This window comes from Candoia aspera, chromosome 4 (assembly GCF_035149785.1).
Source record: "Candoia aspera isolate rCanAsp1 chromosome 4, rCanAsp1.hap2, whole genome shotgun sequence".
Classification (NCBI taxonomy): Eukaryota; Metazoa; Chordata; class Lepidosauria; order Squamata; family Boidae; genus Candoia; species Candoia aspera.
Window position 1 is genome coordinate 4,893,195 of NC_086156.1, and position 14,256 is coordinate 4,907,450.

At 47.7% G+C, this 14,256-nt stretch overlaps 1 protein-coding gene across 1 annotated transcript in view; it reads left to right on the forward strand.

Moving 5' to 3' along the window:
• The first annotated feature begins 7,695 nt into the window (after positions 1 to 7,695).
• CTDSPL (CTD small phosphatase like) overlaps positions 7,696 to 14,256 on the forward strand; it is a 66,117-nt gene continuing 59,556 nt past the window's right edge. Inside the window, exon 1 of the mRNA XM_063303325.1 lies at positions 7,696 to 7,868. Within this exon, the coding sequence (XP_063159395.1) occupies positions 7,793 to 7,868 (76 nt within the window). The 5' untranslated portion in view covers positions 7,696 to 7,792. The remainder of the gene's footprint in view (positions 7,869 to 14,256) is intronic.

A 14,256-nucleotide genomic window follows, 5' to 3' on the forward strand; every position in this document is an offset into this window, starting at 1 on the left:
AGGAAAGTTGTTCGGTAACACAACAGCCTTTAATTGCACCCCACCAAAACTGAGATACGGGGGTCTTTTGAAGTGCCTTCCTCAATCTGAGCTCGGATGATGTCTCCTAAAGGAAGGTGTCTTGTGACATTCTTGGACCACGTCTCTTGCTGGAACATTGCTTGCCCAGTTTCCAACAGCACAGAATGTCTACAACTAAAGACTGTGGTCTGGCCATCCTACACTGCAGCTTCTGATGGGCTTCCCACGCGTATTGCAGGAATTCATCCAAGGACGTATGATAGAAAATGACAAACAAACCCAGTGGAGATAGATCAGTGTTTCTCAACCTCAGTGGCTTTAAGATGCGTGGACTTCAACTCCAGCATAGCTGGCTGGGGAATTCTGGGAGTTGAAGTCCACGCATCTTAAAGCTGCTGAGGTTGAGAAACACTGATATAGATGATGGACCTGCTTTGTTCTCTAGGTCTAAAATCCTTGAATTAAGAGTCATCAGAAGACAGTGACTACAAGGGTGGCAGAAGGCTGAACCAATAATCTGCACAATTCTTACAGTGGTTAAAGACTAGCAATGTAGGATGGGCAGTTGATGCAACTCATTGATGGACTGATCGTTGCCCATTCAGGCTTGTTGCTTTTCACTGCAGAAAAATGTGCAGCTGCTCCTAAATGTTTTCTTTCTGAATTTCCATTCCTTCCCCTTCTTTGCCGTATTGCCCTTCTTCCTCCTCCTCCTTCCCTCTGTCCCCACCAAGCCAATTACCTCCTCCCTGCATTCATCCTTCTGCCTTGTGCCTCCATTTGTGCCTAAAAGTAGAACCTCTTTAATTAAAACGATGTCCCTGAGAAAGGCATTTCATAATAGCCAATTAACTGCTGGCAAAGAGAGGAACTTCAGAAAACGGGGATAGCGTGGTGGGAGGAAGGTGTCGGAAGACTGTTCTATTTCAGTAAAGAGTTGGCACAACCTCTGTATTTTTGGCATGGGGGTTTCCTTTAGCTGCATCTCAACAGGATGCTTAGAAGAGGCGGACCTCCCCTGACCCAAAGACCCAGAGTTAAGTTAAAAATCGAAGGAAGAACCTGGACATCAGGTGGAGACTTCTTTTTGGTGATTGATGTGTACATTTAATACATTTGTAGCACGCTTAGAGAGGTGGTGGGGAGGCAGGAAAAGGAATGGAAGACTATTCCAGTGGTGGCTGGGGAATTCTGGGAACTGAAGTCCACACATCTTCAAGTTGCCGAGGTTGAGAAACACTGCTCCAAATTCTGCCCCTTCCTGAGCATATAGATTGTAATGTCAGAGCCAATATTTGGTCTCGGGGAATCCAGGAAAGCCCCAGTGTGTTCTGCAGAAGGAAAGGAACCTCCAGGAAGCATTTATCTGAAGCTTCTTCACATTACTGTCCCCAAAGGGACACAGAGACAATAACCATAAGATGCATTTGCAGGAGATGAGTGAGCTGCTCGCCTGAAATGCTCTCACAAAGGACGCTTGCTATTAATTGCTTTTTCTGTCCAGGAATGTCTATCGATCCGCCCGGGTGAGCCAGGCCGGCCTGGAGCCCGACCATCCTTCGTTGAGAGCCGATGATTCTTGCAGGTCTGTGCTCTGCTTCTGCTTACCTCCAGCAATTGGTAGGAAAACGGTTTTCCCAGACACATGGAGCTATTATAGGCCAAAAAAAAAACCCGCTGCAAATTTACAGAAGGAACCTTTGCAGAACCTCAGAAGTTCCAATGAAGCGGGGTGTGTGTGTGTGTGGAGTTGATTTGCTTTTCTGCTCAACCCTGAAGTCGCCGAAAAAGCCACTGGAAATAGGTGGTGGTGTGGATGCGGTGTGAAGCATGCATTGGTGGAAGTAGGAGGACTTGATCATCCAACATTTTTCAAGCAGGTGCCACAGGAGTGATTTACTCTTAGTTCTTTCAGGATGTTTTTTCAACTTCCCCGTCTAGTCTACAATTCTGGGATTTTCTGATGGTCTCCCATCCAAGTATGAACCCAGACAAATCTTGCTAAGCCCCTGAGGTCAGGCTGCCACTACTGACCCCAGATCCATACAGGTAGTCCTCCTTTAATGACCACAATTGGGACTGGAATTTTGGTTGCTAAATGAAGTGGTCATTAAGTGAACCCAAACTGATTTTATGACCTATTTTGCAGTGGTCGTTAAGCGAATCACCATGGCCATTAAGCGAACCACATCATTGTTAAGCAAATCACGCAGTTCCCCATTGATTTTGCTTGCTGGAAGTTGGCTGGGAAAGTTGAAAATGGTGATCACATGACCGCAGGACACTGTGACAGTCGTAAGTGCAAGGACCAATCCCAAGTCAGGTTTTCCAGCACTGTCGTAAGTCCAAACTGTTGTTAAATGAATGGTTGTTAAGCAAGGACTACTTGTAGTCTTCACCAGACTTTTTATCTTTACTGCCCCTCGGAGAGAGAGAATTAGCAAATAGCAGTGAATGCTACAGGGCTGTTTGCAGAGTGTGGCCAAAAAAAAGGCAAGAAGGTGCCCCAATGGTACAACTGAAGCTCAAAGTCTGTTTTTTATGTCCCTTGCATCTTGCCTTCTTTGACCACAAACTGCAGACTCTCCTATTAAACTGGCATAGATCTGTCACTCATCTCAAATCAACAACTCACCATCATGGGTACCATGTTGCATTCAGTCAACGATGCAATCTTTTGGTTGCTTTAGCCCAGCGTTTCTCAACCTTTTGACCCTGGAGGGGCCCTTGAAATATTTTTCAGGCCTCAGGGAACCCCTGGACATTCAGGCTCAGATATAGGCCGGAAGTTGCAAAATTATTCTATTCATTTCATGGGTAGGCCTGGATAGATGCATCAGCAGTGATCTTAAAATAAAGAATGAAATGTACCTCGTTAATGTGAAGTTGCCCAAATTTGAAATAACTTTTTAAATAAATCATGATCTCCCAGGGAACCCCTAGTGACCTCTTGTGGAATCTGAGGGTGCCACAGAACCCTGGTCGAGGAACCCTGGTTTAGCAGCTGTCAACAACCAAAAATGAGACAGATATCATGGGTGGGGGGGGAAGCTCCTGAAATGCCTTTTCTAACAAGAGGAGAAAGGCAACCAGGAGTGGTAAAGATTGACAGAAGGGTCGCAAATCCCACCCCCACCCCAAAAAGCGAAAAATGTGATTATACTTGTAAATGGCAGTGCCTGCTGGAATATCAAGCGAGGAGGCAGAGACTGATAGCAGTGTAAATCCCTTTCAAATCTAAATGCAGGTCAGGAGGCAAAGTGATACATTAGCAAAGATTCCTTTGAGCCGTGTTTTTTTTTTCTTCACTCGGCATACCAGAGATAACCCAGCACTCAAAGCATTTGGAATATGTTGCGTCACTAAAAAGCAGAGGTCAAATTCCAGCCCGTGTGCCTGGAATTCAGAGCTCAGCATTAAATAAACACAGTGCCATACAGTTTTTTTTATACATACATACATACATACATACATACATACATACATACATACATACAGGAAAGTGAGTAAGCCTAGAGCAGCGTTTCTCAACCTTGGCTACTTTAAGATGGGTGGACTTCAACTCCCAGAATTCCCCAGCCAGCATGCTGGCTGGGGAATTCTGGGAGTTGAAGTTCACACCTCTTAAAGTTGCTGAGATTGAGAAACACTCCTCTAGATGAGCTCAGGGACAAAACAGGAGACCTATTCCCTGTTGTTGGATTACTGGATTATTAGCAACAATGGTAGCTCAAGGGGAAATAAATAAGAAAGGGTCCAGATTAGAGCATCATGATGGACCAGGTGAGCTGGGGATGAATGAGAAGCTAGGAGGTGGAGGTATTTCCTACCCTTCCTTGGAATTGCTGCCAGCCCAGAAAATGTTCTCCCCCCGAAAGGATCACCCCACACATCTCTTTTCCCAACATTTGATACTGCAGAAGTTTGACCCCATCTTTATTTGCTACTACAAATTTTGTATGGTTTGTATGGAAACAGCAGCCAAGCGTTCTGGACCAAGTGTTTTTTCGGGTACACAAAACACACCCATCCGCACCACACCCTTGCAACCAAATGTTCTCCTGTGCAATGCTGACGGTTCAAAGAAAGCCAGGGAGGCTACGTGCAGGTACAAATCTCCCCTAAGGCCACAGGAAGCAAGCTGGAGCACATCGCCAGAGCCGGCTTCCCAACGGTTAAAACCAACCTTGTGGAGGGTCTGGAAACACAAGTTGCAAAACCCGGCCGTTTTCAGGCTTCCTCAATGCGTGGGGTCACCGAAGGATAAAACTGCTCCAAATGGGAGTGGTAACAGCCTTTTGCTTTGTGTTTTGAAACGTATTTCTTTTCATCTATTTTTAGAGGAAGGCAACAGAGGAATTTGTTGTGGCTCTGTCTTGGAAAAAGCATCCTGCTTCCAACCACTCCCCCTTAAAAAAAAACAAAAAACTGGCAGCACGTAGATTTTTCTCCAGGCCCCAATTTGGCCACAAACTGGATTCTCCAGTTGCACGTAGCTACTGGCAAAAGCTGGTGCATGGGGCTTCTGCTTTTGAGTCCTCTTGTGTGAACCAAACCTTTCATTTTCATAATTATACATTTGGGGGGGGGGGTAATAATTGTACTCATGCACAAGGATCACAGAGCATTTAAACTCATTCCCCAATTGGAGAAATTACATTCATGCTGTAATTTCCGTTCTGCAAGCAACGTTTGCCAAGCAGCATTTGGAGAGTCATTAAAGGCAAGGAAGCATCTCTGCTTATTGGGGGAATGTCAAAGGATGCCACCAAAGATTAATTGGGGGGGGGCATGGTCCCATAGAAAATATAGAACGGTAGAGTTTCTCAATCTCGGAGCCTTTAAGATGTGTGGAGCTCCCCATAGCTGGCTGGGGCATTCTGGGAGTCAAACTCCACACATCTTAAAGGCTCTGAGATGGAGAAACATTGATCTTCTTCAGCCCTCTGTAGTGTGCAGGAAAACCAATTAAACCATCTGTCCAGGGTCTCCTGAAGAACCTCCAGAAATGGAGAACCTGCAGCCTCCCTAGGAAGTCTGTTCTTCTGTTGTAAATGAAATTTTTGCTGACAATGATTGATTATGTGCCATCAAGTAAGTCAATGGTCTTAACAAACAGCTAGATAGATTTTCTCCATGACAATCTATCCCCAACCTGGTCCTTCAGGTCTTGCAATGGTGCCCCCATTGTAACTGAGTCCTTCCACCTTGCTGCTGTTCATCCCCATCTTCTCTTTCCTTCCACCTTTCCCAGCATCAGAGGCTTCTCCAGAGAGCTGGGTCTTTGCATAATGTGTCCAAAGTAGGATAATCTGAGCCTGGTCCTTTGTGCCTGGAGTGAGAACTCTGGGTTGATTTGTTTGATGATCCATTGGCTTGTTTTCTCGGCTGTCCACGGTATTCTCAGGAGTCTTCAGGGCCGCAACCGGGGGGGGGGGGGGGGCAACCAGGGCATGTGCCCCAGGCGCCGCGCTGGTGGGGCGCCAAAGTGAACTCTGGGGGGGGTCGCCAAAATGTGTGCTGGGGGGGCACCAAAATGGGCGCGGAATCCACGTTTGCCCCGGGTGACACAGACCCTAGTTGCGGCCCTGGGAGTCTTCTCCAACACCCGAGTTCAAAGGCATCCATAGTCTTCCTCTCCTGCTTCTTCAAAGTCCAGCGTTCCCTTCCATCGAGTGTCACAGGGAAGACCACGGCTTGCATGATTCTGATCTTTGTAGGTACAAACAACTGTATGCCCATTATTTCGGGTCTTAGTTTCTGTGGCCATGGAAGGGCTCCTGCTCATCTTCCTTATGGCTGCCTTTCCTGTACCTGAACAGGGCTATCAGGTCTTTCTACCATCTTTTCTCTAGAAAGCTAAAGAAATGTGGCCCATGCACACTCCTACATGCTAATCACTTCTCATAGTCCAGGCCTGCTGGTCGGCACTGGACAGCTGGACAGCTCTGAAAGGGAAGCCACTCCACACCAGCTCAACTGCAGGGATTTTCCTTTTCTTGGGGGCTTAGCTTTAATCAAGACTTCTCAGAGGAGAGGGAGATACTGTGCACTCTGCACAGGCTCACGTTCCTCACGTTGCATTAGCATTTTGGGCATCACGGGTTTCCACCACGGAGTTCAGTGAGTTCGGTGTGCACGGTGGGTGGACGGGGATGAGATGAAACGCCTTCTGCACATGGCCGGCAGCACTTTTAACTCCTCCTTCCCTTACAATCGGGGGTAAGCTGGGCGGACTTGGACCTCCCGTCGCGGAAGGAAAAAAAGGAGTGATGCCTTCCATGGATGCTCAGAAACACCCTCCTCACTGGCATCGAATATTCCAGGCGCCTGCTGAAGACGGGAGGGAGAAATTCCCCAGCCGTGGAAGAAAACGCACCCCCGGCTACGCACCCCTCTCGCCCACGTGGCCGCAGGAAGCCCGCGCCCCCTTTGCGGGCTTTCCCGCGGCAGCAGCAGGCGAGGCCCCGCCCCCTGGCAGGCCAGCCCTCCCTCTCCCCGCCCCCTCCGCCGGATGGACAGGCCGCGGCGAAGAGGCCCCGCCCCCTCTGCGGAGAGCCGCCCCTCCCTTCTCCCCTTCCGCCGGATTGACAGGCTGCAGCGGAGAAGAAGCACCGCCCCCTTCCCGGAGTGTCCTTCTTGATTGACAGCCGCGGCGGAGAAACCCCTCCCTCCCTTCGCCGCTTCCGCTGGATTGAAGGGACGCGGAGGAGAAGCCCCGCCCCTCCCCTGGATTGACAGGGCGCGGCGGAGAAGCCCCGCCCTCCCCAAAAGTCCTCCCTCCCTCCGCGGGATGGACAGGGCACGGCGGAGAAGCCCCGCCCCCTATTCGAAGAACCACCATCCTGCTGGAGAGCAGCGGCGGAGAGGCCCCGCCCTCCCCCCGCTGGATTGACAGGGCGCGGCGGAGAGGCCCCGCCCCGTTGTTTACTGGTCCGCCGGGGCCGGCTGGCGGGTGCGCGGCGGCCGAGTGAGCAGGCGCCGCGCGGCTTCCCGCCTCCCCGGTGATGCCTGAGGCGGCGGCGGCGGCGGCGGCGGCGGCACCCTTCCCTTCCTCCTCGTCGGGGCCGCGGGGTGGGTGGCGGGCGGCGCGGCCGGGGCGCTGAGGCGCGGCAGGGACGGAGGCGGCCGGCCTCGGGCGCCCCTCAGCGCCGGCGCGGGAAAGAGGCGGCGGGGGCGGATGAGGTAATGGGGGGCGGCCCGTGAGGGGCCGCCTCCTCCCCTCCTCCCCCCGCGGGCCCTTCCAGCCAGCGAGGCCGCCTGACGGAGCCATGCGCGCGCCCGGGGGCCGCCCGGGGGCCGCCCGCCCTCCCAGCAGCCCCGCCGGGGCCCGGGCCGCGCCGTAGCGTCGCGTCGCGGGGCGGCTGTCCTGGGCCGCGGGGCAAGGGGGATGCTCCGCCGGCCTGCCGCTTTAACGCGGGCATTTTTGCGCCGGGCGCAGCCTTCCGCGGCGGGGCCGGGCTGATTCCGCCTTCGGAGAGAGCGGCGCGGGGCAGTTTTCGGACCGGGTCCCCTCCCCACTCTTTTTCCGCGCGCGCCTAACTCCCTCCGCCCGCGGAAGACCGGCAGCAGAGACCCGGGAGTGCTTGGGCGACTCTTGCACCCCCCCGCTTTGGGGTGGCTTGGCTTGTTCCCGGAGGAGTATTTTTTTTCCTCCCCCCCGCCCCATAAATCCGCCTCTCGATTTCCTAAACGGCAAACCAATCAAAAAGTGCCCACCAAAGCTGCCTCTGGGAGGGAAATAGCCAGGTGAAAAGCGCACTCAGTTTCCATGGACAACCCGTCCATTATCACCCAGGTGACTAACCCCAAAGAAGAAGAAATCCTGTCTTGCTCTCAGGATAAAGGTGAGAAGTTGGTCTCGGCGGCGGGTCACGTTATGCAATGCTAAAGCCATCTTCCCAGCTGTGTTTGGTTTTCAGTTGCAGGGCGAAGCGGGCCGCGGAGGGTTGTCGCTCTCTGTCACGCTTGTGCTCGGCTTCAGCCGGACAGATTAAATACGGCTCTTGAAATAACACGCATTTCTGCCTGCGTTTGTCTCTTCACTCCTTTGCGGGCTGAGTACCAACTCTGGTAACCTTGCTTCCGCTTTGCCAGCTAGAGCTTGGCTGAAATCCAAGCTTAGACCCAAGCTCTGGCAGGCCAGACCTTTATTGAGCTTATTAGGATGACTTTGAAATCTTGCCGTGCGTGTGCGTGTGTGTGTGTAATGCTTGGGGTTTTTTTTTAGCGGGGGAGAGACGTTTTTAAAGATCCCTTCAAAATGGGGATTGGGAAGGTAGATCTGGAGACATTTTGTTTAGGGTGCATGCTGAATCTGTCATTGAAGAACAGTGGACGTTTGGCATCCAGAAACGGCGAAACGGAGCTGGTTGTAAGCATACTGACTTAAGATCCCATCCCAAAATAAATAGAAGGTGCCTTGCAGTGTCCCTCCGGTTAGAAACCTGGATAGGCCGTTTTCATGTTTTTCTTAAGCAGATGGAAGGCTTGAATTAAGACTTGGGTTGATAGAGCAAAACTTCAGAAATAAGGACTGCCCTAAACCTAAAATATGAAATAAGTAATGGATTTAGCTGTATGGATATGTTATGGTGGGAACAGGAGCCTTTAGAAAAAATAAGAGGGATGAAAAAATCTGATATATATGTACAGTCACCTGAAAAAGAAATGAAAATAATCCTAGTGGCTAAATATATTTTTTCCTATACAAGAAGCATTTACTGAGTTGTTGGAGCTGTGTTTAGTGTGCTGTACCATGTCTGTTCCAGTTCTCTACTTGTTTGATCTGGGATTATGTGGGTTAATGGCCAGTAATATTCTGGTGAAGGCTGGAACATCCTGCAGTGGATCGGAACACTACATCCTATTTTTCTGGTCTCTCTGCTCTTTAATTCTATGATTTTTCCCTTTAATTATCATATCTGCTGATAGTGTAAATAATAGAAAAAGGAGATGAGATATTTTTTGAAGCAAGTTTAAAGTTCTCTGTAGCTTACTGAGATTTAATTTAAAAAAATATATTTGCGGTCTCTTCTCTCATTCCCTCCACATGCAAGGAATGTTTGAGATTCTGATTTTTTTTTAAAACCTTGCTTGTGGTACTTATATGTGGAGATCTGATTACCAAAGGCATATAAAACAGATTTGGTGAAGGGTTATTGTATTTGGTGTATAATATGTGTAAGAATGCTAAAATGGTAAGATACCACAAACTTGAGGTGATATTGCCTATTTTTGTACTAGGATATTGTTTGAGAAATACAAGTACAAATGGTAATTATCATTTTGCAGATAAAGCCCTTCTGCGCTAGTGGCTCAGATTGACAATATTCTTCATCCCTTTTTAAACCATGGCTGAGAGGGAGCAGGCCAGGTTGGATGTTTATTTGCCTCCCTCCCCTTCTCTCTCTGTCTCTCTCAAACATACTGTTCCTGAACAAGAAAAGGGTTAGTTAGCAGCTGTCCCAAACATGATTATCAACCACAATTCTCTTTTAATTGGCACTTGAACTTGATTAGAAAATGATGGTTGTAGTTAAAACATGATTAAGATTGGAGGGTTTGCTCCTGATTTCTAAACCATGGTTAAGAAATTTGTGTGAGTGCTGTGGATCTAGAATTTCTCACTTCTGGGTTTACATAAAAGAAGGCAAATTTTTTTAGCAAAAACTGTCAATTGCTGATGTAAAAACTGTGGTGAGGATTTGTCTGTAAACCTATTAAACTTAAGGGGCTAGATAAGAGGCCTTTTTTCAGTTTCTGATGCTGGATATAATTTGAGAGAGAGATTTGGCTACTATTAGAAATAAAATCATCCTTAAGTTTCTTTACTGTCTTTCCAAATATGCCCACAGGCTTATAAGACAGTTACACATTCTTGGGTTTATGAAATGCAGGACTACATCAGCCCTTGGTCTGATTAAGCAAGATTGTTTTATATTGTAACACTGGAGACCACTGCTAGGGTCATTCCCTGGCTGAAGTCTTGGAAGCTAAACAGGTTTGGACTTACTTAGATCTTCAGTGGGAGACCACCAGGCTGTAGGCTAGACTGGGAAGTAAAAAACAAAATTGGAAGAAGGCAGTGGCTAACCATTTCCATAACATGCTAAGAAAACTTTGCGTCCGTAAAGTGACAAGGAATCATCTCAACTCAAAGGACAGGACCCTTGCCTTGGTCAGGGTTCAGATTTTGAGATGCCTCAGTAACCAAACAGAAATGTGGGTTGTCAAGATCCTGCTTTTTTCCTCTAGTGTATTCAAATCCTATTTTGTCTGTTGGAGCTTATTTTCATGGAAGTGTAACATATTTTTGAGCTGGGTTGTGGGCCTATTTAGGTACAGTAAAAGGCCATCTGTTGAAAAAGCTGGGCCCTTTTCACTGGAAAAAACAATCCAACTCAGCCCTTAGTCTGGAACCGGGATGAGAACCTTCTCGTGTGTCCTCTCTTCTATAAAGTGTGGAGCAGCTGCCTTCACTGCATGTTTTAGTTAGGGGGGTTTCAGTCTTCTCTTGACCCAGGAAGCAATCAAACACTTCCTTTGGTTGGGAGGCCAAGGCCATCCTGCTGCTCCTGATGAAACCCACTTGCTTGTTAGGCAGGAATGCCCTTGTCCTTTGGTGGACAAGGTGCCAACTGCATAGAGAATTCTTCCAGAATTCTCACTTGTGCTGCAGTTTGGAAAGGGAGAGACTTTATTACTTTTATTACTTTTTTCCAGACAACAGTGTAAGGAAGATAAGAAAATGGGTTGGCTGAGGAAATGCTGTTAGTGCCCACAGCAGCCTTTCTCAACCTTTTGACCTTGGAGGAACCCTTGAAATGTTTTTCAGGCCTGGGGGAACCCCTGCACATTCAGGCTCCAATATAAGCCGGAAGTTACAAAATCATTAGATTCGTTTCATGGGTAGGCCTGTCTATATGCACTAACCGTGTTCTTAAACTAAAAATAAAGAATGAAACTTACTTTTTTAATGTGAAGGTGCTCTAATTTCTAAAATTAAAAATATTTTTTAAAATAAATTGGGACCTCCCGGGGAACCCCTAGTGACCTCTTGCGAAATCCTAGGCTTCTGTGGAACTCAGGTGGAGAAACCCTGGCTACAGGAAATAAGGGGCTAGAGAGCAATCATTTGGGGGCCCTGTCTCTGACTGCTTTCTAAACTTTTGTTTTATTTGTTTATACTTATTGAATACGGGTAGTATATTGCTCATGACAGCTGTAGGAGGTGGCTTACTGAGAAAACAGAGGGAGCTTAATCAGTAAACAAAGGTCTGAACATGGGTTTCCCCAGATCTAAACCCAGGACATTAACCCAGTTTTCTCCAATTTGGTGCTGTCCAAGCATGTTAGAATAAAACATCCATCATCCCCAGAAAGCATGATCATAATCTAATACAGGTGGTCCTCAGGTTACGACAGCAATTGGGATCGGGATTGCCATCACTAAGTGCTGCAGTTGTAAAGTGTGACTTCACGTGACCGCATCTCTTAGTGACAGCAGTTCTGGTTGCCATCGTAACCCCAAGATGTGCAGGTCGTTAAGCGGGAAGTAGGGGGAGTCCCAGGTAAGGAAGGCAGCAGGGGAGGCCTGGTGCAGGCCGCACATGAGTTGGAAGAGGCTGTGGAGGGCTTGGGAGGCCCGGTGCAGGCCACACATGAGTGCAGGAAGGCCATGGAGCAGATGGCATGGCGTGAGCACAGGAAGGCTGGGGGGACAGCGCAGCTCGAGCACAGGAAGGCCAGGAGTGGGTGGCACGGTGCAAGCACAGGAAGGCCAGGGGGGAAATACCAGAGCAACTTGCAACCTTCCCTGCCAGCTTCCCCATTGACTTTGCTTGTGGAAAGCTGGCAGGGAAGGTTGCAAGTGACCACAGGACACTGCAACTGTCGTAAGTGCAAGCTGGTTGCCAAGCACCCATACTGGAATCCTGTGACCGTGGAGACGCTGCGACATCTGGAACTTCGAGGACCGGTCGTAAGTACCACTCGTTCAGCGGTGTCGCAACTTTGAATGGTCACTGAGCGAGTGGTTGGTAAGTGAGGACTACCTGTATATCTGGTGTACATTCAAGGCGGGGAAGGTTATATGAGCCATTGTAGCAAGTTTGACAAAGTGATTTGTACTCCCTGAGGAAGCCTTAGCCTTGTAAATATTTCTTTTGGGGCTGGAATTCAGTTCAGAAGCAGTGGCACACAAAGTGAAGCAACAAAGACTCCAGCCTTTCTTCATCTGAATTGTTGCATTGACAAGATCAAATTACACGCCTAAAACAGCATTACTTTTCTTTTTCATTAATCCAGTCAATCTCCTACAACCGACATTATTTTGCTACCACAGGGATCTTACTTCAGTAAATAAGAGGTTACATTCTACTAAGAAGTACAAATAAATAAATAAACAAACTTGTGTGTATTTTCTGGTTCTTTGCCACTCTAGGTCGGTTTTGCAATGACATTCAGTGGTTCCAAACTACGTATTATAATTGATTCAGTATAAAAATGCTGCCTAGCAGTACACAAATCTCACATATATGTTGATGTTATCTGTGTTTTATCTAAACAGGAAGATCTCTTAACAGCAATATAAGGATACACAGTAATTGTATAAATCTGGGGGTAGGTAAAGGTAAAGGTTTCCCTTGACATTAAGTCCAGTCGTGTCCAACTCTAGGGGGCGGTGCTCATCTCCGTCTCAAAGCCAAAGAGCCGGCGTTTGTCCAAAGACACTTCCCTGGTCATGTGGCCGGCATGACTACATGGAACGCCGTTACCTGCCCACCGAAGCAGTACCTATTAATCGACTCACATTTGCATGTTTTTGAACTGCTAGGTTGGCAGGAGCTGGGACTAGCAACAGGAGCTCACCCCGTCACGCGGATTTGAACCGCCGACCTTCCGATCGGCAAGCTCAGCGGTTTAACCCGCAGCGCCACCGTGTCCCTTAAATCTGGGGGTAGTCAAGCATAAAAAAAGGAAAAGAAGGTGCTGGTTTTCATACAGTAGATATGTTTAAATAAGCTAACTTTCCACAAATAAATTGCATTTTGGCTGTTCTGGTGCTGCTGATAAATAGATTTTTCAGAGTATTCTTCTCTGTAGCAGCCCCTGCTCTGTGAAACCCTTTTCCCTCTGATATCTGGCAGGTTCCTAGCCTTCCAGGAGGCATTGAAGAGCTGTCTCTCTCCTCAGGGGTTGGGGTGGAGTGAGGGTGGAGCCCAGCAAAATTGAATGTTGATATATAGAGGGGTGTTTGTTAGGGGTTTGGATGTTTCTACTGCTGTTTTGTCAGCTGCCAGGCATTATGGCAGGTAAAATGGGAGGCTAAGTACTGTATAATAAAATAAAAATGCAGTAGCATTGACTTTGGGAAAGAAAACATAAAAACTAAGATATGCAGAAGCATTAAAATGTTTGAAAAACAAAAATGTAACCAAGTTTACGTGGCATTTTCCTCTAACCATATTTTATTAGTGCTGGCATAATGGGCTTTGAGTACAGTAATTGAAGTTGAGATCATTTTTCTTGTTCATTTGAACAGCGCTTACCGTTTTCATTCAGTAAAAGTAGTGATTCTTGTTGATGGTGAAATTAGTGAAAAGTAGTTTTCCTTCTAGTTACAGTCCTTTCAGATTAATAGTTGTAATCCGTCTGGAACTTTAAACACAGCCATAATTTCTTTCCAGACTCCTGTCACGATAATGGAGTGCTTTGCAGAGTGATTGAATGCTAGAACTTTTAGTACAATCTTATCTGTGTGCAGATTGATATTATATAATCAATGGGTAGCTGGGAGGGTACAGTAAGAAGAATATAAGAAAAAGGCAGTGTTAATTGTATGGCATTGAACTATTGCATAATAGCAGTGACGTGGAAATATTGGCAGGGTTGATGGTGGATGTAACTTGTGAAGCAGTGCTGTTGAGGTCTTCAAACTACCCAGTAATCTTCCCTATCAATAGTCTAGTGCAGCCTCTCTCGACCTTTTGACCCTGGAGGAGCCCTTGAAATGTTTTCCAGGCCTCGGCTGGGGAACCCCTGCACACTCAGGCTCCAATAGAGGCCGGAAGGTGCAAAATCACTTTATTCGTTTCATGGGTAGGCCTGGATAGATGCATCAGCAGTGTTCTTAAAATAAAGAATGAAACTTACCTCTTTAATGTGCAGTGGCCCGGATTTGAGATAATTGTTTAAATATATCGCGATCTCCCAGGGAACCCCTGGTGGCCT